General features: G+C 45.0%; 1 protein-coding gene across 1 annotated transcript; it reads right to left on the bottom strand.

The window, feature by feature from the left end:
• Positions 1–454: 454 nt before the first annotated feature.
• Positions 455–26,822, bottom strand: LOC119466242 (ubiquitin-conjugating enzyme E2 H). Its single transcript, XM_037726726.2, has 7 exons — positions 26,410–26,822; positions 22,557–22,633; positions 18,956–19,030; positions 17,701–17,740; positions 17,034–17,086; positions 12,805–12,933; positions 455–4,434 (listed from the first exon to the last, which is right to left on the bottom strand). Exons 1-7 carry the CDS (start codon positions 26,460–26,462, stop codon positions 4,316–4,318), a joined length of 546 nt encoding a protein of 181 aa, XP_037582654.1. The 5' UTR covers positions 26,463–26,822; the 3' UTR covers positions 455–4,315.

Here is a 26,822-nt window from a genome sequence, read left to right as displayed (position 1 = left end):
GCGTTGACTGCAGGCAACACTATTGGCCACAGCACCGAAGTGGATATGGAAGCGTCACAGGCTTCACTTTGTACCGCCGATTTGAAAATGTTGACAACCACGAAATGGCATGTTTGGTCGCCGATTCTCAAATTCAACAAAATCATTATTTTGTAATTGAAATTTGTTCCTAATTGTTTGGCAATTCAGAAATGTAAGTAAAAAAAAAGAAAAATGCAAGTAAAATTCTTTAACAACTGTAATTATTTGCACAAAAGGTCACATTTTACTACATATAATGAAATTTCGTTATAACATTATATATTTCGTTATATTATAACGTTATAACTGTGTAACAAAAATTTCAATCTCCATCTGAAACATGAGCAGTAATATACAAGTCATTGCACAAACTGCTCAAACAATTATATGGAAAAAAAGGAAAAAAAATATTCAGAGAAGCACACGCAAGACATTGCAAAAAAGATGGATATAGCTTTATTTATAAATTCATATAGAACTATGGTGTCTCCATACTCAAAAAAAAAAAAGACTATAGTGATTGAGACAAGCAATGGTTTAAGATGCATACGTTCACACTGGCAATACTACTCAAGAAGCACGGCCCCTGCCAGACAAAGAAAAACAAAAGCAAACTGTCGCCGAAACCGGTCCAAAATGGCATTGTACAAGTGCTGCGGGACCGGTCCAAATCAAACTACTTTTTCACAAACTGACTGCTGCAAACTGCCGAAGGAAATCTCCGGAAACAAGGCGGGTAATGGCAGGAAAAAAAAAACTGCAACAGTGGCAGCTTTGCCACGCGACACTGGTGCACCAATCCTACATACATGGCCTCCAAGCGCAAGCTTGCAACATGGAAGCAAGGACGAAACAATTGCTGCCTTTCAAAAGCATGCTGACAGCTTCCAACACGCCTCCGTGGCAAACTGTGCGTCAGAAAGACTTGTTTAGTTGTTGCCTTCGAGATGCCTGCTGTCAGCCAGTGGAAATGTGCAAATTTGCGTTTGCACAACGCCAGTGTGCGTAGAACGATCGTTCTAAAAAAAAAGTCGTTCGCTGAAACGGCAATATCAATGGGTTCCCCCCTCCCAAGCTCCTGTGTAAAGAGGCAACCACATGGAACGCACTTTCGACAAGGCATCACTCGTCTTTAGTACGTACATTTTAAATTGCGCAAGCCGTATCATAGCAGTAACATATGTCAATACGGAGCATCGGTTATATGTAGTTGACAATTACGCAAATAATTTCGGCGAGGACAAAAGCACGGTTATTGTGAGGTGCAACGTAAATTCACCAGTAGCGAGCCACATTACACCAAAAATATTATGTAAACGTGTCCTGTGCATCTCAATCGTGAAAGCATGCATTAGGATACTGCTGACACTAATGCATGCTACAGGCAGCATCATGTTTAGAGCTTGTGTTTAGGGATGTCGGCTCTGTTTCTTGCAGATAGAAAATTTGCTTGTCCAGAACTTTCCCCAGCTTCTTACTCGAAAACACATGCGAGAAATCGGATGCTTAAAACGCAAACACCTTCTTTACGGCTAGTCCGCCAACAGCTGCCATGAGGATAAATCTGGCAACGCATCCGCCACATGCACACTTCCACTGGCTGCTCCGAGATTGCACTGTTAAGAGACACGTCACACCAGTCGAGCAAAAAACGAAAGTACCGATACGCAGCGACTCTGAGTACCAATGTCCAACTTTTGCGCAATACGCAAGAAACGACAACAATTCGGCTCGACTCCCAACAGCTTGCGACAGTAAAAGGAAATTAAAAAAAAAAAAAAAAAGGGCACGCTCTGCAATCCCTTCCCTGCAAGTGGGCACTCTTAGTGAAGTTATCACAGTTTGTTTTGTTTGACGCTATCGAGCACAAAGAAAAAACATCGTCAATCATCCTCCCTAGAGCTTTCACAAAGGTGTTCCCCATCCCCACAAAGTGCCCGGTTTTGCAATGAACTCAGTGTCATGCGTCGTGGTAATGAAACAATAACTACAGCACATGCTGTATGTTCTCCCGTTCCTTATTGAAGAGCCATTGCATGAGTTGTGTGATGTGTTTTGCAATAAGTTACAAAAAAAAAAAAGAAACACGCACAAAACTCTTGTTTGCAGATACGCCGCTTTTCTATCTGCCCATCAATCACCCAGGCGAGTGTGTCGAGTACCGGGATGAAGAACATTCACAAATGGTGAGAAGCGCGATTTCGTTTGGTCAGGCATTTGAAGAATGCGTGCACATGTGACCGTTCGGACAGGACGGTCGTGACTATGATGGAGCTTGAATGAACCGTTTTCCCAGAAACACCTCCCTCTTTCCTCGCAGCGGAAAGACGAGCGGAGACCAAGGCGCTAACAATGTGCGCCAGCCATGGTAAAACAGCATGACACGCTTGATGATGCGCTTTGGTCGAATCTGATGTTTGTGAACTGTGTATCAAGATCACGCTTAGAGTCGCTGACTAAACAGCTAACTATTCGAAAGAAAACCGTCTGGCCCACCAGTTGCAAACGCAATGGGTGGAACACCGCATTCTCGGTTAAAGAAATACCAAGGTGATGCTAGATCAAAGAATTGCTACAAAAAGGCACAATCATGCATTCGAAATCATCTGCCGCAATGAACATACAATCTCTTAATGCACAGCAAAAAAAATTGGAAGCAACGAACTGACACCATAGCTATACAAAAGCCTTGGAGAACAGCTAGTCGTTCCTCGATTCATTTTGATTATACGACTACCAACGAATACACACGCTGTGCTCTACTCAAGTGCTGACAATGAAGTTGGCCCGTGCGAAACCCTGCATGACCAACAGCTAACAACATGCGCACAGCATAGTGACGAAAAAAACAAAACAATTTACACACTGTGCAAATGAATAAAAACCAGGGCTCTGGGCCACGCAACTAAAAGTGTAAGCAATGGAGAAGAACTTCACACGACAAGATATTCGTGCAGCAATGAAAGAAAAACTGACGAAGAGAAGCACAACGTTACTGAACTTTTCAGCATCAAACACGCTCAGCTAATAGAACTGCCTTCATGCTCGAAAGCAAACCAGTCAATTGATGGTTTGAGGGGAAAAATGAGACGCAGTATCGAAGAAAGAAAACGAATCAGACAAAAGTGCTCACAAAGACGCCAGACTATAGAGAACAATCAGTGCAACAGAACTGAAAGAGAAAGCTTTCTCTAAAACGAGCTCTCCCCTTCTCGAATTGCCGCACAGCTAATCTTGCTGAACGCTCGTCAATAAAACATTACAGACTGCACGCACAACAGCGGGAACCCCTATTCTCAAACCGGTCGTTTCGGGGGTACTTCCAACTTTTGCGTTGCGCAACATTAAGCGTGACAGGTATCCTATCGACGCAGTCAGGACCTCTGCGATGCGAGAATGGCGCTAATGAAAGGTGCCACCGCTCCTTTCCTCGCATTCACTTCCGCCAGCCCAGCCAATCGGCGCACGCCAAACGAGATATTCCCCGAAAGTGATCGACCGAATCTGCGGCCCTTAAAAGAAGCGCGAACACAGTGCGAGAGAATTAAAAAAAAAAAAAAAAACGAACAAGTTAAAAGTGACCGATCGAGAAGCGGGACGTTCTCTTGCCACAGCTACAGGCATGCAGAGGGGGCGAGAGTGAGACACGAGCGCGTCCATGCGAGAGACGCGACACACACACACACGCACATCCCCAGCTCAGCTGGCACTTCTCTCACCACCCGACGAAACCAGTAGCAAGGAGGGTGCAGGGATCACCACGACGACAGCAAGGCGGCACACGCACGAGAAACACACGACGACGAGACGCAACACTTTTCTTGCACCGGGAGCAGAGAAAGTCCCGCCACACGGTCACCGTCTTGGCACATCTCGCTGGCAGGGAGGCGGTGGCATCGGCACGTTGTGTTGCGTTGAAACCAGACAGAAGTAGGGGAGAAAAAATTCACGCGGCCACAGGATTGAATTCAGCGTAATACGCGCTGCTTCCCTGTATGGTAGCGGCCGAGTCCTTCTCTTGCAAACTATGCAGGTGCAAGAAGAGAAAAGGACAGTAGTGGTTGTGGAGGTGACGATCAGATGCGGAGAACTTGCAGTGGCCAGGAGAGGGAGTGGTCGGGAAGGCGAGAAGATGGCGCTCCGGTGGCAGAGGTGACAGAGAAAGGAAAAAGGCAATGGCAGCTCTCGTGTCTTGTCTCGTTCTTTTCCCGGCCTCTGTGCTTTCTGTTGTGTGTGAGTGGTGTGTGTGTGTGTGTGTCCGTGGATTTTGTCGGGCAGACAGACGCACGAAGTCTTACAGCTCCATGTCTTTGGTCTCGTCGTCCGAGAAATCACTCATGGAACTCTCGCTGCTCGACGACTCGTTGTCCTGCTCCCGCAACGCCTCCTCCGTGGCAAACCTCTTGACGTACTCTGCGCGTGAAACGGAACATTCATGTCAGCATGACAGGGTTGTGGAAAGGAAATGAGCCATCACTGTACTAAATGATCTAAATGTGCAGCCTTGAAAAGCACTTTATTTACCCGGTTCTAACGCGCGCCTAATTTGCACAGTTTTAAGTAAGAAAATAAAAATGAGCCTGAATGCAATATCCTGCCGATTTATTTTAAAAAGAAATAAAACATGCCCCTTACATTTCGGATCAAAAAAAAAAAAAAACGAGACGTGCAGAATTTACCTTTACCGACTGTAATTTTTTTAAAGAGCTTTCCTAATTAAAGCGATGCGTCATCGGCATTTGCACTTCATTGGCCACAGATACCAAGCGCACAGGGGCGGTATTCTTGGGCGATCACTTTTAGAAACAACTATAATTTTCGCAAGTCTCTGCATCGAACTCGAAGTATGAGGCCAACAGCGTTCCTGGAGCAATGCGCAAACAGCGAGCTTGCCACAGCACCAGAAATGCTGGCACACATATGCACTGACTGCATCCGGTGCCGAGTCACACAAAATCTCGTATCTACGAGAGTTATTGACCGAGTCTGCACTCAGGGTTCGTACAAGTTTCTAAGGCAAAAATTCAAGGATAATTCCAGGACTTTCCAGGACCTGTCACAGGTTTTTCAAGGACTCAAAGTGGCATCCAAAGTAGAATTTCTTTACTCTAACATTTCTAAAAATGACTAGTTTTATTGCACTTACAATAAATAAATGTATATCACAATTATAATAAAAATGTCTAGCCTTGATAACTTCTCAATATCACAACACAAAATGAATGCTTACAACAGCGGCTAAGATTTCTCCGGTATAAGCCCCTGGGTAAAGTTCACCAAAAATATTCAAAACATTCAGCATAGGGTTATTGCACTAAAATAAAAAGAAACAAATGTATATCACAATGACGTTAATAATGTCTAGCGTTGATCAGTTTGCAAGTTCACAACGATGCCAAAAAAAGTTCACAAAACACAATGAATGCTCCCAACAGCTACTCTCCAGTATTGACTTCTCCAGTATTAACTGGGCAAGTTTACTGCTCATTTCCAAACCATTCGGTGTAGTCTTGCTACACATCCATTATATTATAACAAATAGATGTATATTGCAATTTTGTTATGTCATGTCTTGTCTTGTCATTTTGTCATGCCTTGTCTTGATCATTTCTCAAGTCCGCTATATTAAAAGTTAACACAACGAACACTCAACAGCTGCTCAGGTTCTGCAGCATTAGCTGGGTTGGTTCATCAAACATTTCCAAAACATTCAGCATACCACATTTTCTGGTGACGCGGTTTTTTCTTAATTTTTCGTCGGTGCGTCTTATGTACGTTTTTTTTTTCTTGCGGAAAAACTGCCGTCAAAATCAAATCCAATGTTATGGTCACGCGAGGCGCGCTGGTTGACTTAATTGCTACGGGTTCTGTGCGCGCTATCGAGGTGCCGGGTTCTCGTGATCAAGTTCGGGCCTGAACGCCGTGCGAGAACGATGGTGAAGCAATGCAAGCGGCGGTAGGCCGACCGCGAAGTCATCGCATCTGCAGATCGCTGTCAAGATAAGGCACGCGCCGCTGCGCAAACTACGCAGTTGCTCCGAGAGTACAGGCAGCCCTCCCCCCCCTCCTCCCTCCCGGGCTGCCTTCCCGCTTTCCTCCCTTGTGCGCAATTCGGCTCACCGTCACACGCTTTCACTTGCACATAATACAGCATACGGCGCGCGGGGAGGATGTTATCGCCCTTGGACTTTATACGGAGCATTGCAGCAACCACGATGGCAGAAATGCGCCTGGAGTGGAAATATATGGCACCCATACGCTTACGCGTGACCCGCGTTCAAAAGAGCGAAACGTCACTGTAACTTTTTTTAAATCGCTTACCGAAAGAACAGGTGCGTCTTGTGCACCCGTGCGACTTATACGCGTTTTGTTTATTTTTTCAGAAAAACTGTCGTTTTGAGGGGGTTCGTCTTATACAAAGGTGAGAATTACAGAACAGAAAATACGGTAATGCTATTGCACTTAGAGTATAATAAATAATATTATAACAAACCTCCACCCAAAGGCACTGAGCATCAGTGGTAAAGTTGCTCTCCACTATAGCTCTCTTTAGCTTCAATAGCTTCACCTCGCGCGCAAGAGTGAAAGTGGCACAAGCCAGACCGACGGGTGAGGAGTGAAACGAACGATAGATAGGGTGAGGAAAGCAGCGTATAAACCCTCCCAGCTGAACCAGCACCGAAGCGCGGCACGGGTCTCTCGCTCCGTTCGCGGTTTGACGCGGTGAAGCCTTTTATTTTTTACGTGCAGTTCTGCAAAACGGAACCATGTGCGCTCGCGCCGGCGTATTGTTTCCGAAATGGGGAGTTCCACGCCGATCTACCACAGAAAGGAGGTCGCAATGTTGTTATCAGAGTGCATTGCTCACGAAATTCCACGATTTTCAAGGAAGGAAAAAAATTCCAGGACTTTCAAGGGCCTTGAAAATGCACTTTTCAATTTCAAGGGTTTTCAAGGATTTCAAGGACCTGTACGCACCCTGGCACTGAATGCACTTAGTTCGTCTTCACAGGGTTACATAGGAGTGCGAATGAACTCAGATGTTTCGCCAGCTGAAAGTTACTTCTGAATCTGACAGAGTCTGTGCAGTGTTCACAGACACAGATGCCGATGGGGAAGGGTTGCGAATGAAAGAACCATGAGGCGTCAAACACCAGGTGGCATGCGTGAAGTAGAAGCAAGGGCAACTGGTTCTAAAAAGAATGCCAGTACCAAAACCATCACCTGACACAAAAGTCTGCCTGGTTGACTCTTTGCCAACATATGACAATCAGCCATTTAAATGGCGTACTTAAATGGAAAGACACGTGCACAGCTGGTTTAGCAGTACAAGCAAGGGCGCTAATGGTGGGCTGGCACAGATCCATACAGGCTGGTTTGCTTCCAATTTTGCCTTATCCTGAATAAAGACGCGCAAGCACTTGACGCGCACAAGGCATAGCTCGGTTTCACGTCCAGGCAAAACAGGCATTTAGGGTTATAATTAGTGTTGCGATCAGATCAGTATAATCAAAGACCACTTGGCAGTGTGAGTGATTTGTGACATTCGCATGCAACAAGTAAGCAAACTTTTGTGCATCTGACATGGACTTGGAGAAGAAAATCAGCAAGTTGGCGCTTTTCACGATCTTTGGGAACTCTTCAAGACATGCGGAGTCTTAAAATAAGCTTCAGAGAGGCATATACAGCTAACCAGTCGTAACGAAGTCATTGGGACAAAAAAAAAATTGATGTTGTCAAAGTGGCAAAGTGGTTGGCAAAGTGGCACGAAAAACTTCTCATTTCGAATTATTGATATACGTCAACGACCAATTTTCCGGATGCCCGATTTTTCGGACATGCCTGATAATTTGGCATTTGGTGCCGCGTTTTTCATTGAAATAATTCGCCGCTGCTAGATTTGGCTGTGGACTCCACCTTTGTAATCCTCGCCAATGTCTTGGAAACTCAGAAAGCACGAGACGTTGCACCCAATACCGGTTATGGTATAATAGCTATTTCAGACATGCCCGTGGCAATTTGAGCCCTTGGTGGCAGTAAAAGGCATGCATTCAATTTTTCGGACTGCCCGATTGTTTTCCTACGTTTTTGCGGCCCCTAGGTAGTCCGAAAAATTGGACGTTAAAGGGCCCCTAAACCACCCAGAGGTCAAAATTTAGTTGTGGTGTTGCAGTTGTGCACGAGTCTACAACGAACACGTAGCCGTGAGAATTTTTCGAAATGGTGCCGTAGTAGTGCAGTTACACGCGCTTGATGATCGAAAAACAGCCCTCGCTCGTTTCGCTCTTTCCTTCGCTACTCTCCTCGTCGGCTGGTCTCCCCTCCTCGCTGAGTGCTTCTCGAAATGTCACGTGACATACGTCATCGTCAATGCGCTTCTCAAAACACTGCCTACTTCCGGTTAAGGCAAGCCCACACTAGCGGCACACATACCGACGGCAAACCGGCCTTCAGTGCCGTAGAACGTCTGCCGCGCGAGAGGTGTCCAAAGTAGACGGCAGTTCGGCCGGCACCCCGCCCGCTGCATGATCAACGGGCCAATCGACGACCGCAAAGATGCGCGCCTCCGCCACCGGCAATGAAAACATCGGCTGCAGCTCAGCTGCAGTGCATGGCTACCGACAGGAGACGACCGGCTCGGCTGTGCTCGCATCGCAGCCGACGGTGCCACTAATATCGGTGTAATTTTTTTCTTTGTGTACAATTATCGTGAAGAGGGATAACAACGATAAGAAAATATTGCGGCTTGTGAGCGTCGGTAATTCATTTCGAAGCGCCGTCCGCTTTAGGTTTGAAAGCAACCGGAAAGGCCTAGCGTCGATACCGGCACCGTTGAGCGATTAGTGGCCGTGAGGCTGCTACACAAATGAGTCCCGGTCTCATCCTCTCTACGTACGGCAAGGAAATCTCGCCGTTCGCGAGCAAAACCGCTGTCGAACAGCAGCCCACGAATGGCAAATGACGTGCAGTGAGTTACCGTGTCGGTAACGTGCGCTTCAACGCTTCTCGGCTATCTGCTGTTGCTGCAGTGCCGGCCCGTGTTATGCGAAGCGTACCGCTATAGACCCTGTGTTGCGCACAAATCTGGAAAGGCCAACACTGTCGCACTCAGTTTGGGCAGCTAATCAGACCGCTAAGCATGACTGTGTTGGAATGCGAGTGATTTGGCACTTGCGTTGCGGGCTGTAATTACCGATTCGCAAGGGCGCACAAGCGAGCAACATGACGAGGAAGAGCAGGGAGCGCGCGTACCTGCTAGCAGACAAACCGGAAGTCGTAGGTTCTTGTTCGACCAAAGGGCATCATCATCGCCGCTGACATCACCAGATTCACCCTGCTGACATTGTGACGACTGCTGGGGATACCGGAAAGGCCAGGAGAGGAGGACGGCAGTTTTTTTTATTTTGTGGAGCGCCCGCGGCGCGTAGCGCTGCAGCGTTTGGCATAGTTGATCGTGACGGCATTTTGAACTCGATGAGCGTGTTTACTTCAAATGTTCAAAAAATAGAGAGTTTTAGAATAGGGGCCCCAAAATTTTGGGGCCCCAAAGAGCTTTGCGGGTGTTAGCGTTGGGGCATGCATGCAGGAGTGAAGAGTTTTAGAATAGGGCTTTGGGTTGCGAATAGCTTCTTGCGCTTGCAACGCCATCACGGTGTCAAAGAAAAACTATTATAAATATTAATATAAACTATACCATTTTATGATAACAAGATTAATTTTGGCTTCCGTGGTTTTGCAGTTTAATTACAATTGAGACATTATTCGCAAGCGATTTGTTGCGCTTAATTTTGAGTAACCAACTTCACGTGCCTTTACGAGCCAAGATAATCCAGATTAGGCCTACGAGCCAAGAAATCGACAATCGAATTCGGAATCAGCGGCGTCTAATGAATCAATCTTCATTACAAACGTTAGTTGAGAGAAAGCGATAACTGCAGTCACTTCTAGCTTACGAACTTCACGCGTTACCACGAATCGAGCCATTTGGTACTCGGTTCGAGCCATCGCTTCTACAGTGTACTAGAATTCTAGTACTCTATTCTAGTACACTCTAGCTTCGATGGGTGCCGCCATGTTTGTTGACGCAAAGCTTTTGGGGCAGCTTTTGGGGCTCCCGGTAAATCGGTGAAATAGCGTGCCCAACGCAAAACCCAAACGCAGTTTGCGTCTCGCACATGCGCTGTGGTGTCGACGCTATTTCTTTGGGGCCCCTATTCTAAAACTCTCTAATAGCTGAGGTGGTTTAGGGGCCCTTTAACGGTATCGAGCTATTTCGCAATCCCTTTCGACTTCAATATATCTTGGATCGACAGTACAGAGGTATTCTGTTAATTTGATCCTAACGGAACCCACGAAACTGGACGAATTATCCGGTGGGTCGAAACACGCCGTTGATTCACTTGGCAGTATTTGCCTTTAAAGTTAGCCACGCCGCAATACGGTCGCGCTATGCGGTGAAGCATACCAAGCAGAGGGAAAAGTGGCTACTGCTGCGGGACATAGCAAGTGTTCCTTAATTTGCACACGCACTGTCTCAGGCCACAGTACGAGCACCAAGACGTGCGATAAGTTTACAGTCCTTCAGAGTTTTAGAAAAATCCCTGTTCTTTTGCTGGTTTTAAACATCGCGATTCTGAGATTTTCCATCTTACCACCTTCCTTTTCGCTAGCTTTTCCAAAACATGGAGGATTTTTCTTCGCTTCTCAGTGCAATGCGAGTGCGCAGGCGTGTAATTAGTAAAGCGCACTAGGGTCCGTTAAAGGTCTCCTACACGAGGCGCACATGGCGGGTGAAACGAGGGTTCAAATCAGCCACGGCAACGTCGGAAACAGCTACGAATGGCTGCCGGTATGCTTATTGGGCATCTAGGTGCTCGTACTTTGACCAGAGAAGGTGCGTGTGCACCAGTATAATTAAGAAACGTGTACTATGTCCCTCTTCCGTTCTTGATACGCTTCACTGCAATAAATTAGGTATGCTTCACTGAATAACACAGCTGTACTGCTGCAAAGCTGACAAGTCCAGAGTGCATGCAATTACAACGGACAGCTTCGCCAGAATTTCTCGGTGCTGTAACGTCTCAAGTTTCCTTAGATGTACCAATCAACCTCGGCACTAATTCCACATAACATGTTCTGAAATGTGTCATTGTGTGGGTAAAGCGACATTCTAAATATGTCCCTCAGTGCAAAGTGTCGACCATTGCAGGTCAGAGCGTGCAATGCACGGAAATAAATTCTGGGCTTTTACGTGCCAAAACCACATTATTATGAGTCACGCTGTAGTGAGGGACGCCGGATTAATTTTCACCCCCTGGGGATTCATTAACGTGCACCTAAATTCAAGTACACAAGCATTTCTTTATTTTGTCCCCGTTGAAATGCAAACGCCACCGTCCAGGATCAAACCCACGACCTAAAGCTCAGCAGTGCAGCACCATAACCACTGGGCTACCACGGCAGGTAATTTGTATGTTATTTTATTTATTTACTGAATACTGCAGGCAAGAACGCCCCAGCAGGAGAGGCAAGACAAGCAGAGCACAACGCGTGCACAATAACAGTTCAATATTATAACAACAACAGTTCAAAATGTGGAAGAAATGCATAATACAATGTTTCAGATACTCTTGCGACATTTCACAGCAACCAAAGAAAAAGAAAAAAAAATTCTATACAGAACTATACAACAGATAAGGTTTATAGAGAGAAGGCTTGCGTGAGGAAGCTCCTTCCTTCAGCAATTGTTTGGGGAAAGATGGAAAAGTTGAAACTTGAATCTGGCAAAGTATGGAGTTAAGGCCAAAGGATGAGTATGACGGGTTCATCAGGTTATTAATGGAGCTACATAGAAGGAAGGGTCGAGGATGAGCTTGTGTTTGAACAGTAAGCATAAAAACTTCAGGCATAAAAATTTCCTAATCGACTGTAGGATCTTAAAACTGTTAGACTGGATTAATTCTGAGACAGAATCATTGTGGCTGTACATTAAGAAAATGAAATGACCAGCTCTCCTCCGAATTCTTTTCAATGCATTGATGTTAGTTGTAGCAAATGGGTTTCAAATGACAAGTCATATTCAAGTTTTGACATTATCAAGGATGCATAAGCTAACTGTTTTACATAAGCGGAGCTTTTTTAAGCTTGTGAAGGATTAAGCATAGTTTTTGAAAAACGGATGGGCATGTGTTACTGATATGGGTATTCCAACTCAAGGTATTTGTTATCGTGACGCCAAGATACTTGTATTCTGTCAATTCAGTTAGTGGTTCACAACCAATGGAGTAGAAGAAATTAAGAGAAGCTTTCTTTTTTTGTTACATAAACTACCAAACATCTCCGAATTCAGTTCCATTCCCTATGTTTTACTCCGTGAGCGAATGTTGTTTATGGCCAGAGTTTAGAACCAGCTGACCTTCGATCGTTTTTATCTGATTACAAAGTATGCAGTCATCTGCAAATACATGATTTTTTTACAGGATGATCTATTACGTTCACAATATCATTAGGAAATATCAGAAAGAGCAAGGGCCCCCAGAACACTACCCTGCAAAACCCATATGTTACCGGAATAGTGCGATTGTTGATTAATTTCTACATGCCGATTTCTATCTCTTAGATATGAAGAGATCCAGCATAGAAGAAAATCTGGAAGTCCAGTCTGTTCTAGTTTACAAATTAACTTATGTGGGACTACGTCGAATGCTTTCCTTAAGTCCCAAAATATTAGGTCTACTTGGCATCTTGGATGGGACTGGTAGATAGGGTTGTGTACATATTCACCTTGAACTTTCTTCTTGTACTCCTCTGGTTTGTGCAGGTACATGGCTGCTGCATCGCCATTCAGAGGGTCGATGGGGTTGGGGTAGGTCAACAGCTGCGGCAGGAACGACTCGAAGATGTTGGACAGGTCTGCACATAACAGATGGTTTGAGGAAGAGCGGACCCATATTTTTGAACTTTCTGTATAAACTCAGCTGCGTGCTTCTCACGTGCAAAAAATTACAAGTATGAAGCTTTAGAAATGCCCTCAAGACATTAATTTGATGCTAAAGTTGGCCTCGAAATGCCAGACCTGGAGTCTGAAACGTGACCCAGAGCAAAACTTGCACAGCAATTAGGCTAAGTAGGACTACATTGCACATCAAGAAATACGAGTGCTGCAGCGATCGCAAAAAATGGAGTGAGCCAGTGTAATGCGACATCGCAACACATATGCCTCCTGTGAATCGAAAAAGACTGGCTCACAGGAATACGTAGAGCTGACTTTCGTTAATTCGACTCCCATGGGACCGACGAAATTAATTGAATTATTTTGCGGGTTGAATTAAGCAAGATGAAGAAAAAAACGCTACAACACGCCGCCGATTCATTTGCCAGTATTTGCCCGAGTAACATGCCCCCAAATCAAATGTGTGCCTACTTTCCACGAGTCAAAAGTAGAAATTCAACGTAGGAATGACATTAAAGCTCCTAAACAAAGCTGAAATCTAACGCGAACCAGATTTCTTAGAATGGCTGCCAGTTTACCAACGTTACCTTTGCTGCACGGTTCTTTATTTAAAGTCAGCTTCGCATGCAATACAGCCATGTTATGCGGTAATGCATACGAATGCCGCGAACGCGGTTCTGGTTTCATATCCGATTGCACCGCACAAGCAATTTTCAACCGAATTTCATTGGAAAACAAAAGGCACACGTTAGATCGGGGAAATACCGTAATCAGAGATTGTGAGCTACCATTACTGCTTGGAAATCTTCCTAGGGCGGGACGAAAATAGGCATTTTTGACAGGAGACGTGTTTTCAACGCATTCACTGTTCCCCAAGCCCTGCCGAGACAAATGCTGGTATTAAAGGGGTCGTATTGGGTTCACCATGTGGGTCAGGTGCATGCGTGCTGATTGCTCAAGTTTGAATTGTCCAGTGAATGCTAATTTTAGTTTGAATGACCAATGTATGGTCCCATATAATGTATGGGTGTCGGCCGGGACCTTCGGTCAGGATCGAATTAACTGGAGTCAAATGAATGGACGTCTACTGTACGAGTCAATTTTTCAGCTCTGCCTCGTGCTATCAACCTATGGAATGCCCTCCCAGATAACACTGCTTCCCAATCCAACCACTACAAATTTCGCAGTCAACTGGTCAAACACTTCGCCGTCCGAGCCCTCTCGTCCTTCTGTGTCTTCATTTTTTTCTTGCGCCATTATTTTTCTCCTGTAGCTGTCTATATCCTTATCAAGCATCTTCATTGATTTAAGTACATAAATTCCATGCATGTCTTATGTTCATTATCTATTTTTCTGAACAAATCTCGTTTGAGTTCACACATTTTTCATAATCTGTGCACCTGAAGCCTATTGATGACAGTTTATTGTTATGTGCTGTGTTCTTTCCTTTTTATGCACTTTGCATTGCAGGGTTTCACTAGCTGATATGTTTTCCCTAGTGGTTGTAAATACAATGACCATGTGATGTTTAGTGTATCATTCCACATGTATTTTGCTGCTGTTTTTAGTTTTCTAATTGAATTTTTGTATTCACTGTTTTTATGGTGCCTTCTATTGTGCTTTCGTTACGCCGATGCCTTTTTTTGGTGTTTTGAATACTGCTTGCTCTGCATTTATGTAACCATAGTCCCCCTTAATCAACGCCTTCTGAAAGGCCTGTAAGGTTTTCCTAAATAAATTAATTTCCCAGGATGCTCTGAACTCTTTCAGTATTTCTTCTAGGGTTTAGATGGATTGGACATCCACTTAACGCAAGAAAACTAAGTTGGAAATGACATGTCAGTATGCCTTTAAGCTCGCGTTTCAAATAACATATGCATTTCTTCTCCACTTTACAGATCCTTGCTGCCTTTGGCTAGTGTAACAATATGCACGCACGCGCACACACATTTGTGAAGTACTGTACAGTGCACACAAACCTGGACAACAAAAGCAAAGTATGTGCTTCTTTGGGACATCTGTTGCACATATTTTCAGCTACCACCATTAAAGACGAAATATGATAATGAATCTAAGTCAACACTAAGATCTACGAAGTCAGCTTAGGTTCAAAGATGCTGATGAAAGACTCACAAAAACAGACGTTATTATAATGAAGTGCTTGGTGTAATATGGCAGTGCACTTCGATACAAGGACGTAACACAGTGAATAAACACGAGCACTGTACTGCAAGTATCGGCTTATTGTTGGATGACCATACGTAAATATACATTCTAACGCATCCATCGTGGTCCACGCATGCATTGGAACGTATATTCATGTATGGTTATCCAGCAATAAACTGAAAGCTGCAGCACAGCACTCGTGTTTGTACACTGTGTTATGTCCTTGTACCGAAGTGCACTGCCATAGTACATTACGATTAACCAACTTGCCCACCAGTATATCTCAAGGAAGTGCTTGGAACTTCCACAATCCTCCATTATATAGGCCATTTTAAAGATTGCACACCATACGACTCTCAATGGAGCAGGCTGAGCACATTCATTGAAGAAAAACTTTTATTAGTCAAGTGCATCCCTAGCACTGACTGCGGCTCAGTGGCAGCTGCGCAGGGCTGTAGTGGCAAAGCTATGTGCACTTAACATAAAGCAACAAATCAGCTGCTGAGGTTGCCTAAATTCCTTGTTTGTACAGGCAAATACGACAAGGTTCGTACAGGTTTCCACAAAAAATTCAAGGACCTTTCAATAAATTTAACTATTTATTACGGTAGTTCACAAATGTTACATTTTATTGGACAGAACAAAGGAAAGTGATTTCACTTAGTGCACGTACAGTTTCATTCGAATAGATGAAATCCTGAAGCTCAGGGCAGGTCTTTCAGTTTTTTTTTCTAGTTGCATCTTAATGCTGCCGAGTTCTTCAGCCTTCGCTTCTGCGGTCTTTCTCAAGCTGTTTGATTTCACCACGTACGTGATGTCACCAGTTCTCTCAGCCTTTTCTGCATATCCATCTGCAGAGGCCGTTAAATCGGCAACAAATGCTCAAGCTTCTTTTTCTTTGTCTGCAACCCTTCAACTTCTTCCGTGATTGTGTGCCTTTTTGTCTGCTTTGAGTTTTCCTGGTACCGTTTCTTCTTTGATTCCAAGTGTGCACCGTTATGCTGCCTCGCTGCGGACACAGCTATTCCGAGTTCTTTTGTTATAGGAACATTCAAAATTCCACCTGCCCTGTCCAACGCGTCACATATGATATGCTGTGAAATGTATGACAAACCTTTCAGATTCTCTACGGAGATCTGGCGGTTGACGCTGAACCCCCGTTCGACAATTGCTTGCCCATGGCTCAAAACAAGCAAGAGCCTGACTGCTTTCCACAGCTCTTTGTAGGAGGGATTGAAGCTCAGGAGGTCATTAAAAAACTCATCCAGCCTGCTAAGGCTCATCTTCAATAGGCGAAGCTCGTGCTTTACCTCTTGCAGTAGCTCAGCGTATTCTGCCATTACACCTTCCCGTTGGCAGTCACTCAGTCTTCCTGCCATGGTCAAGACGCCCAACACCTTCCTTAGGCCCACAAGGCACTGATCCGACTTCGAGGACATGAGCCGGGGGTCTAGAGATGCCAGGTTTCTAACCATTGATGATTTAAAGGGACTTCGTTCCAGTATTTTCTTGGTCACAGCTGCCAAAAATAGTTTACACTCCATTCTGAATTGAAATGTATCCTTTGCACTTGCCCTTGAATTTTTCAGTGCTTGTTCACATTTGGGGCCGATATCCATTTTTTCAAGCGGAGTGTGGTTATCAGGGTTATCAACACAATCATCTAATGGACTGGCAAACAGCACCACAAGTCAAGCGTAGTCTTGACTTGTGGTGCCCACACTAGCGGCACAGTCTTGTTATCATGAAACCCATTTTTTAGATGCTTGAAACTTTTGGGAATCTTGTGAAAATAAGGTGCTTTCCAACTTCCTGCCGTTTTCTGTGTGCTGTTCAGAATGTAGTGCAGAGATTCAGTGCCTAGTGGAAATGCCTAGTCATTGCTATCGCTCACCATAAAGTGCCGTCCATGCTTGGTTGATGACGTCCAAGCACACAGTGCCAGACCTACAGGCGGGAACAAGAACAGATGCAAGCGACACAAACGTTAAGATTACATACTATAATAGACTGACTGACTGAGTTTAAAGGGACACTAAAGAGAAAAATAGCTTGAGCAGTATTAGTAAATTAGCGTTCTACAACATCCAAAAAAGCCACTCAAAGTGTGAGGAGGCTTCATAAGCCAGGAAAGAAGCAAACACGAAAGATAGGTGGCACTGCCACACTGAAGTTACCACACCACGCTGTTGCGACGTCATGGATTTTGACTGGGCCTAGTCAACTTTTCGTCAATAAAGACCGACTACATTGTATTCTAAAGCAGCCAGTGACTTGACGTAGCAAGTTTTGAAAACTTACTGAGCCATCAACTTTTACTTATAATAGGACCTGCACAGTCAAGTACAAACATGCGTGCACACTGTCATTGAAAGGTGCACTAATTAACTTCCACACAAATGCAACCTTTCTCAAGTCAAGAAAAGATGCCATGCCATGCACTGAACCATGATAATACAAGCTGCATAGCATCACCGGTCTCACATGTTTGCAACTGCATGCCCCATTTTGTCACTCTAACAGTCCGTGTTCACAAAATGGGCAAATATGAAGGCACTTACACTTCATCGATGTTTGGGTGATAAATCTTGTTCATGAACCCTGGTGAGAAAAAGAAAAGCGTGCGAACAATGGATAAGCATTACAGTTACCAATTCGCAACAGAAACAAAATCGGCAATAACACCGATGTTCCTAGTATTCCGAGCTTTCTTGCAGAAGTTGAGCAAAATGCCAATGAGATTGCTGAAGGAGTGGTAAGAACATCTACAGCGCATCAACAAATGGCATGAATGCCGATGCACCACAAGATTAACTGACATGGGTCAATTTCTTTAATTCCAAGTAGATTCAAGCGTAGAGGAAGCATGCAAACAAGCTGGCAACGTTGAGCCCATGAATAATGCGTTCATGTGTTCCCCATTGCTATGGTGAATGCTAAGAGCACAGACGTCATATCAGTGTTGGCTTCTTTTGGCTATTTATGCGGTCGCCCAAACAGAACGGCTATGCCATCATCATCATGCTCCAAGAAAACTTTTATTCCCTGCCTATACCTGGCACTAAAAAAGTGGCTGGCATGAAACTCAAAATAACTGCGAATGCTGATTGAGCGATGGGAATGAACATCCCAAAGCAAGATATGCAAAATGGCCTAATGGGGAGGGCTCCGTATTAATCATGGTCACCTGGGTTCTTTTAAAGTGTGGCTAAGATGCAGTTTACCAGCAAATCTTCCATTTCATTATCAGAATGCAGCAGTAGAGGCTGGGATTCAAACCCACAACCCTGCACTTGGCAGCAAAACACCACAGCCTTAGTGCAAGTGTGCTGGGTTAACTGAATGCTGAACACTAGACTGCTTTAAAGAAACACTGCAAAGAAAAAGCATAACTTAGCCACAAAGAACAGCAAACATTGTCAATGAAACAATGCCCAATAGGAGAAATTCATGCACAACCTGTGATCGTTCCCACGATGGTTGAATGAAGGCAACAGATTTCCCTCTAGTAAACTCAGCGTAAAGTTAAGCGTAACAGTACTTAGCAACATGGTGACGTGCTGCAAGCTCTGTTCAGGAAAGGACAGTACACTGGCTGGACTGCAACATCTGTCCACGCTTTCTTTCTTTTTTTTTATTCCAATAAGTTCTGTAAAAATCTACAAGGTAAATGAAGTTTCACATAAGGCATGATTTCCATCCATCCGGCTGTAGCGGGAATGCTACAAAGAGACACCTATTCCTTTCGCTGTAAGAAATGCCCACTAGATATTAGAAATGGGCAACTTCCTACAGTAAAAAGAAGGCCAAGCTCACCTATTGATGGCGACTTGAAAGGGTACTTCTCAGGTAGGTCAACCCTGACTTTCCAGATGCCTCCCTCATAAGGTGCTGCAAGGCAGTACATGCAAGGCAACGGTAAGAAGTCTGCAACTTCGCAGCCCACTAGAACTAAAGAAAGCTTGTCAGTCTCCAGCGATTCTTGATTCCCTTAGTTCGATTACCGTGAACAGTTATGCGAAGGCCCTCGCTACGGCTCTTGGTCTTCTTGTCCAATGGGGAGTCCTCCCGTACCATGGAGGCATACTACACTCGTAGCAAGAGCCAGCACACAGCCTTTATTGTGACAGCAATTATATGGACACTCCAGGCACATTTTTGCCATCGCCATGATGTTCCGTATAAAGCCCAAGGGCGATAACACTGTCGCCACGCGCCGTATACTGTATGTGCAAGTGAAAGCGTGCGAGGGTGAGCCGACGATCGCAGCTCAATCTCGCGCGCGCAAGGGAGAATAGCGGGGAGGAAGCACACCGTCTTGTCGCCTTCCGCCACGCGTACGGCACTGGAAGGGGGGGGTGTACTTCGGCGGCAACTGCTTATGGTGCGGTCGAGCAGGCTTTATCATAAAAGCGATCTGCTTTGGGGGCACAGTCTAGGTGCGCCAACGGCTCGTGGCGTGTGCCGTGCTCTCGCCGCTCAGTTTTCGTTAACGCGATAGACAGTACGAAGGTCACTTCGCTCGCTGCTGCCGCCGCCGCAGCTTTCTCACGCCAGCGTTTTGACTGCAAGTGTCCGCGGTCATCGAGTGTGATGTGTTAATGTTTGCCATGCGCGCGCTGACACTTAGCTTGTTAATTTAGCTATTAAGCGAATGTTTACAAGTTTATACAGCCGATAAAACTACTATCCTTACTTCGTATGGCTGTCTACTAAATTGCTATCACAATCGATGCTTTGCCTTTCGGGCGGAACTGCGATTTTCTTTTACCCGAAGCTTTCTTTGCCAACCATCCCAAGTTTAGCTGCGGTATCTAAGCAGATATATTTCTGACTACATATATGAATGTTATATGTGTGCCGAATCCCATTACAAACAAACGCACTCATTTTGTCTGCTACCGACAAAGTAGTGCCAGTAAGCGCACTTCTGCTCCTCGTAATAATTTTTTTTTTTTTTCATTATCACCTGAACATTACTGGACACCACAAATGCCATTTGTATTGTCTGTTTCTCTTTTCGTGTGTCCATGTCTGCATACCTGGCTTTTTTGAAACACGAATCCCTACCAACTAGCTCAGTTTTCTGTCATTCCAAGCTTCATAAATATCTCTACAGCACACTGACCTCTTAATAAAATAGCGCATTAATTATACTCAATTGATTCTTTCATTTACTTGGCTTTCTTTGACTTAGCCATTCAACATGTACCACTGGGTGTACGCCCATTCATGGTCAATGCTGTGGAACGGGTGTGTGCCACTGTGACGCAAATGGTATATGTAGCTACATATGTGTGTTATTCTTACCTTCACAAGCATCGTAGACCATCTTCACGCTTGTGACATCACTGTATAGACATCTGATATTGTGCATCTGCCCGATTTGGTGCTTTAATTTCAGCATAGCTTGCAAGCGGTGTAGTGAACATAAAAATTGCACAAGACTGAAGTTGTAACCATTGCAGTGCATGACATTACATGTTGACATTGAAGTTGTAAACATTGCATGGACATTACATGTTGCATAGGATGAAAGTAAACAATTGTACACACTGCATTTAGTTAAATACCGTTTAATGCTTTACTAAAGCTGGCATAATTCCAGGGTATCTGTTGGATCTACATAATTTTTTTTTTTTTTAATTCTCGTCTCTGGCCTCACAACCACCATGCTGATGCCATTTCCCTCCTGTGTCATTATCACAACCTGGAGGATTCACTCACAGCGAGGGACAGAAATGCACATTTACTAGCTTATGATGGTCGATCGCAGTAGAATACGGGCTTGGAGTAATAGAGTGCTCAGATTAAAGTCATAAGTGCTGTTTCAGTTCCCCACACCACTGCGCAATGTTTAAAAATGTTTAATGAGAATCGTTTGAAATACTTGTGAATGGACGGACAGGTTCAGCCTATTCACTGTTTGCAGTTAAAGCATTGCAACATGACCATCCCCCAACTGGCAATTCACTATATATACAAGCTTCTCGGTTCCGTAAAATGAGAAGCAATATACGCACACATACATGCGATAAAATCTTTTATGCTGAATAGTGGTACTTTAGGTCAGCTGGGCTAGAAACCAGCTCTAAACAAACTATTCTGGTAGAAATGATCTTTGTTCCGATGATCAAAGAGAACTTGTTTGTTACAGCGGTGTTTCCCAAACAGAATACAGGGAGTGAATGCAGACTTGACTAGCTCGACATTAAGCAGATGTCAGTACCTTTCCTGTTGTGTGAAACCACACAAATTTGCAGCCCCTTCAGAGAACTTCCCACGAAAATGCAAAAACTCATCTTTGGATGGCTGCGTGTCAATAAAGCACATATGCTACCACTGTCCCTAGCGCTTTTGAGCAGGTGCTCTCATCAGCTCATGAGATTATTATGGCAATGCCCCGCTCAGGCGACTCTCATTCAAACGGTCTATACAAGCTACTGAGCTGTGTCAAGACCCCTCTTGAAACTATTTCCGCAGCATCTTGTCCTAAACTGTGGGAAGGGGTCATGCCCCATTTGTGGAAACAGAAAAATAACTCAAGACGGCCTTTTTGAATGAGACATACTCTGCTGGACTGACTCATGTCAACAACAGTTACAGAGACAAAAAGCAAATATTTCCTTTTTTTTTTTTTGTGCGACAGACTCACAATCTTACACAGCAAGCCATAGTGGGGGACTCCAGATTAATTTTGACCACCTGAGGTTTTTTAAAGCGCGCATGAGCATTTTTTAATTTCGCCCCCATCAAAATGCAGCCGCTGCGGCCAGGATCGATCATGCAACCTCGAACTCCGCACAATGCCACAGCCACTCAGCTACAGCAGCTGCTGTAAGTGAATCAAGCAAGAAGAAGAACTTGGGTAAATGCAAGAACTGAAGTCTGGAGCTGCAGAAATACAGCACACGCAAAGCTTAATCAATTGCAGGCAATGTGGCTTATGTTATAGGACCTTCACAAACTTCTGAACACAGGGCAACCAAGACACTAGCATTATGTAAGCCCCACACCCCTGGTCCGAATAAAGTCTAGCCCCGCTAAACTCGATGCTAGTGGGAGAGACATTCAGAATTGATTTTTGGATCATCCAACGTCAAATGAATCAAAGTGATTACAAAATATGAGTAACTTCTGTGACTTTTGAAAAGGTTCAAAATAATACCAAAGGCAGGTTAATTAACGTTGGATTAAGAGAAGTGGAATGTATTATGGAAGCGCACTATGTTGCATGCCCAAACTGTTTCCTGTACACTCTCAACAGGAATATTTCATACAACCAACAGCTTCCAACTGGTACATCAATGAATAGAATACAGAAACAAATAGCAATCATTGGCAGTTCCGCCTCAGTTGCGGCAAAAAATGAGACATTGCAAATGAAATAGAGTGAAAGAATGCATGTTCAACTCACTCGCTTTGGGACCGTAGAACTTGACGCAGAATTCATTCAGCCCTCCGAGAATGGTGACTTCGTGCTTGCTTTCAATGCTGGGCTTCAAGTCAAGGTACTCAAACAGTGCTATATTACAGGCCAGTGATGGTATACTGATTGAGAAAGCATACAAGCTGCAACTGGGAGCACAATCTTTAAAAATGCACTTCCCAAGAGCAGTCTTCACTTCTGAAGCTAAATGCAGTCACACTTCAATACAATGAACATGGATAAAATTAAGTAAATCAAATGTTTTTTGTCGATATTGGCATGCAACGAATAACAGATAAAACTAAGGCATTTTTGTGCCATACTATAACTCATTACAATAAGGTTTGACAGTATTCGAAATAAGGGCACCAGTGAGCTTCTAGTAGTACAAGTGTCAGTAAGTTTTACTTTCATGACTGTTAATGATCTGAACTTCACAGTATGTTGATACAGGTGCACCTACATTAAATACTTGCATGACAATGTGTTTAGCTGTTGGCTAGGGTGCCTTTATCGCTAGCATATTAGGAACAGTGCACCGTCACCACAGTATCAGTGCATGCGGCAAAAAGCAAGCATTTCTGACAGTTACTTGAAAATTTGCATATAACAACCAACATTTTCAAAGGTACAAATGCGTTAGTTGAGAAGTGGTGTGCCATCATTTGTACCCCAGTAAAATCAATACCAAGTTGTAGTTTTTGCGATGCTTCAGAGAAACCAAACAGCCCATTTCATCCAAGGTGGTCACCAAGCTACAGGAGCGGGTGCAATAAAGTAGCCCAGTGCCTTCGTCATGGTGTTTAGTTTTTATGTGAATGTTTTCAGCAGTGAACATGCCAAGCAGTTGAGCAGTCAAGTCGACAGAAAAACATCCCACACAGCCAACGAACACAGAAGCAGAAAGTGTATGCTGCACAAAGCTGGCCCACGAATGCAGGAAACAATGTTCATTTACCAGGAACAGCTCGAAAATTTAAGTCCATTATGAGGCACATTCTTCCTCAGTTTGAATTTATGCACTACAGTTGAGGCTTAATCCTCGAGTTGCTTACATCTTCACCATTGTATAGCTTCATGGAAGTGCTGCAAGAAATAAAATTTTCGGCTAACATAGCAGCTGATGCCCTGTAACATAAAAGATCTGGAGAGAAATTAAGCGTTTTTGTCCGTGTGCTGATTTCTTGTGCACTTGGCTTATAAAGAGGATTATACATTTGATCAATCTGACCTTCAGCCTTTCAGCCATAAGCTAAACAACAGTGTCAGCCTCCTCTTAGTGCATCATGTGAACTCTACACTGCCTTCACAAACCTTGCACAAACTTGGTGCAAGTGCACACGGTGCAGTGGATTCCACCTGCAAAGTGCATAACACATTCAGGGTGCACAGTGTAATTCACAACTTCGGGAACTAACCCCCGGGGACTTCGAAGATATGAAAACAGGCTTGCTGCTAAGCAGCATTAAAGGTTAAAGGCTGGGCAAAAGAGGTGTGTATGTTTTATATGGTGTGTCTCGTATGTTGACAATATTTCACAGAATAAGAGCAAAAAACTCATGCAAGGTTATGTGCAAGCAAATGAGTGTTGTTCTGTGGCCTGACAGGCTACTGCAAACGCATTTATCAGCAAGACCACAACAGCTGTCCTGAACAAAGATAAGAACAGATATGGGATAAGGATATTTCCAAGAGTGCAAGCAGCTGCTTGGGTGGCAAGGGAACCTGATGGGCACACTAGCTGGTGCAAACTAAAATGGCCAACACTAAGCTATTAAGAAATGTACTGCTTTTATTTCAATTTTAGACATCAAAATACAAACAACCAAATGTATATTTGCGTACGATAACCTCAAGCTCGGCTAGAATCTTGGCAAAAGTTGCATGAGGCGCTGGTTACACATCGGATGACGACATATCTACACTAAGAGTGGAATCGAGACAAAGCTACAATCTAATAAAGGTTTGCCAGTTTAAAGCCAGGCTAACTAGCGAGACGGGGATAGCAGCCAAACCACGCGCCTAGGAAACCGTAGGTGGCCGTTGCGGAACGCGTGCTACGACGCAAAGTTGTTCGCAATTGCGCCTCTTGGTGCACCGCCAGATGTGACGGACACTTTCTGTTTCGCCCGTTTTTACGTTCTTATCGCCGAGGGGATTGTACGCCTACGTCGTCCGGGCTGCCGCCGCCGGCCTTTTCGAAGACTGCGGTATTCCCTTTTTTTTTTTTTTTCTCCCTCCTCTGGGCGAGGACGTTAGGAACAAACAAACGGCGCACAGACGAACGTGACTCAATCGCCTGAGGCAGGAAAAAAAATTGGCTACCAAATGCGATTCTTCGGGCAAATACTTAAAGCTGATGCCCAGAAGGCGAGCAGCTTAATTAACCTCGCGAAATTTGCATTCGCGACGAAAACTCTTCAAAAACTGTTTTTACGAAGCAAGTAGACTGGGGAAAAAAAACAATTGATTTTTTTCTTTTTCACACAGGTTACTACGCAGGGGTATACACGCATAGACCAAACCACTGACTCCAACAACTGGGCCAGGCAGGAAAAACAAGAGCGAATTACGAGAAGCGAAACCTACATAAAAACGCGTAGCCGACGTTGAACACAGCGTCCGATACAAATGAGCTGGCTTCGCCTCGGGGCAGGTAACGGCCAGAACACACCGATTAGTAGTGCGTGCGGATAGACGGAAATGTTTCCGCTACTCCAACAGCGCGACACTCTGGCTCCAAGAACTGCAGAGGCAACTACACGTCGAGAAAACGTCACGCGCTACGAAGCAGGCGTGCGAGCGAACAGCTGCAGCGGACGCGAACGGTCGGCCGCGCGTTCGGATGTCATGACCAAGGTAAAAACCTGCCTCCGTAACCTGGTCTCCGGAACACCCAAGAAAAAGAAAAAGAGGGGAAGTCACAAGCAACGCGGAAGGCTGCAACAACCTGTAACCAGTGAAAGAAGAGGTCGATTACAAAAAGGAGGTCAGAAACGCACGCTCGCAACGGGGTGTGTGCTTTTGCCGCAGCAGCTGATCAGAGAACAGCGAAAGAACCAGGAATATATATATATTCTTGGCTGAGAGAATTTCCCGTCACTTCCTCCGCTCGTCGCAACGTAACGCGAAAATAAGCGTCGACTAAATGAGCGAGCGAGAACTCGCGTCCAGATGTTGCGTTTGGACAGTCATAAAACCATCGTCAGCTAGACCCCCCTCACCTTACCCAGGAGGCCCAAGAACAAAACACGAATACACAAGCGCAACACCAGCAGCCGCGAACGAGCGCCTGGAAACAGGCAGCGCGTCGGGGCCTGCGTGGTCGAAAGGGTTGCTCAAATCACCTGGAGGTCACGGGCCACACTTTTGGTTGGGTACTTTTCAAACGGTTAACACACACACGCAGCGTGAGGCAATCAAGAGCGCGTAGCAATTGGTACCACAGCGGACAGTGGGCAGCAACAACAAAGAGACTCCGATCACACCAGAGGGCCCTCAAACCTGATTAGACCCAGCTGAGGAACATGCCTAGCGAAGCAACAATACGGTGGTCGCAGCAGCCTGTGCCCGTAACGACGAGACTCACCTACGACATATATCGAGCGTGTAGTTGCAGTCTCGCATCGTCAGTCGGGGCTTGCGCGCTGTGTCGGTCCTCAAACAAGCCACGCACTGGGTGCCAAACACGCACACATCGGCTCTCCTCCCCAACCCAATCCAACATCGAGCACAGCGAAACGCGACCAAGCAAACCAACGCTTCAGGGCGTGAAACGCGCTGGGTATCGCTTTTTTATCCCATTCGCTGTACACGCATTTCAGCAGCAAGGAAAGGATACAGTTTAATGACGTCGGTATCCATACGCCTCTTCCCAGCGCTTGGAGAAGACATCTTCTTGTCTTACCTCACGGCAGGAAGCTGCGATAGAAAAACCGCCTGCGGACTCGCGCGGTTACCAGCGCTTGTCGAGTGCTGCTGCTCAATGCTTCGGCTCACAATGGCGAACTGCTGGCTGGTGCTGGCTGGCTGGACTGCTCTGCTGCAACACCACACGTGACGTAGACGTCACGTGAACATACCCGTCTTTTTTTCTTTAGGGGGAGAGAAAGCTAAACACGAAGAAGCGAAAGGGTCCTTGAGTCCTTGCCTGGCTTCCACGCGCAGGTTTAAGCGTCACTCTGACGCATATGACGTGCCCGATTTATCCCCCGGCTCGGAATTTTCGAGAGCTGCCAACCTGGCGACAACGTC

This window comes from Dermacentor silvarum, chromosome 10, assembly GCF_013339745.2.
Source record: "Dermacentor silvarum isolate Dsil-2018 chromosome 10, BIME_Dsil_1.4, whole genome shotgun sequence".
Taxonomy (NCBI): domain Eukaryota; kingdom Metazoa; phylum Arthropoda; class Arachnida; order Ixodida; family Ixodidae; genus Dermacentor; species Dermacentor silvarum.
The sequence above is the reverse complement of the archived record's forward strand: the minus strand, read 5'-3'. Positions and strand labels throughout refer to the sequence as shown.

What these genes read in the sequence shown, in the direction of transcription:
- LOC119466242 (XM_037726726.2), bottom strand. Translation starts at nt 26,462, where the DNA reads ATGTCTTCTCCAAGCGCTGGGAAGAGGCGTATGGATACCGACGTCATT. An exon ending in TTTCAAGTCGCCATCAATAG is followed by an intron (nt 17,741 to 18,955) that starts GTGAGCTTGGCC and finishes TTTTCTCACCAG; the next exon opens with GGTTCATGAACAAGATTTAT. An exon ending in GTACAAGAAGAAAGTTCAAG is followed by an intron (nt 4,435 to 12,804) that starts GTGAATATGTAC and finishes TTTCACGCGCAG; the next exon opens with AGTACGTCAAGAGGTTTGCC.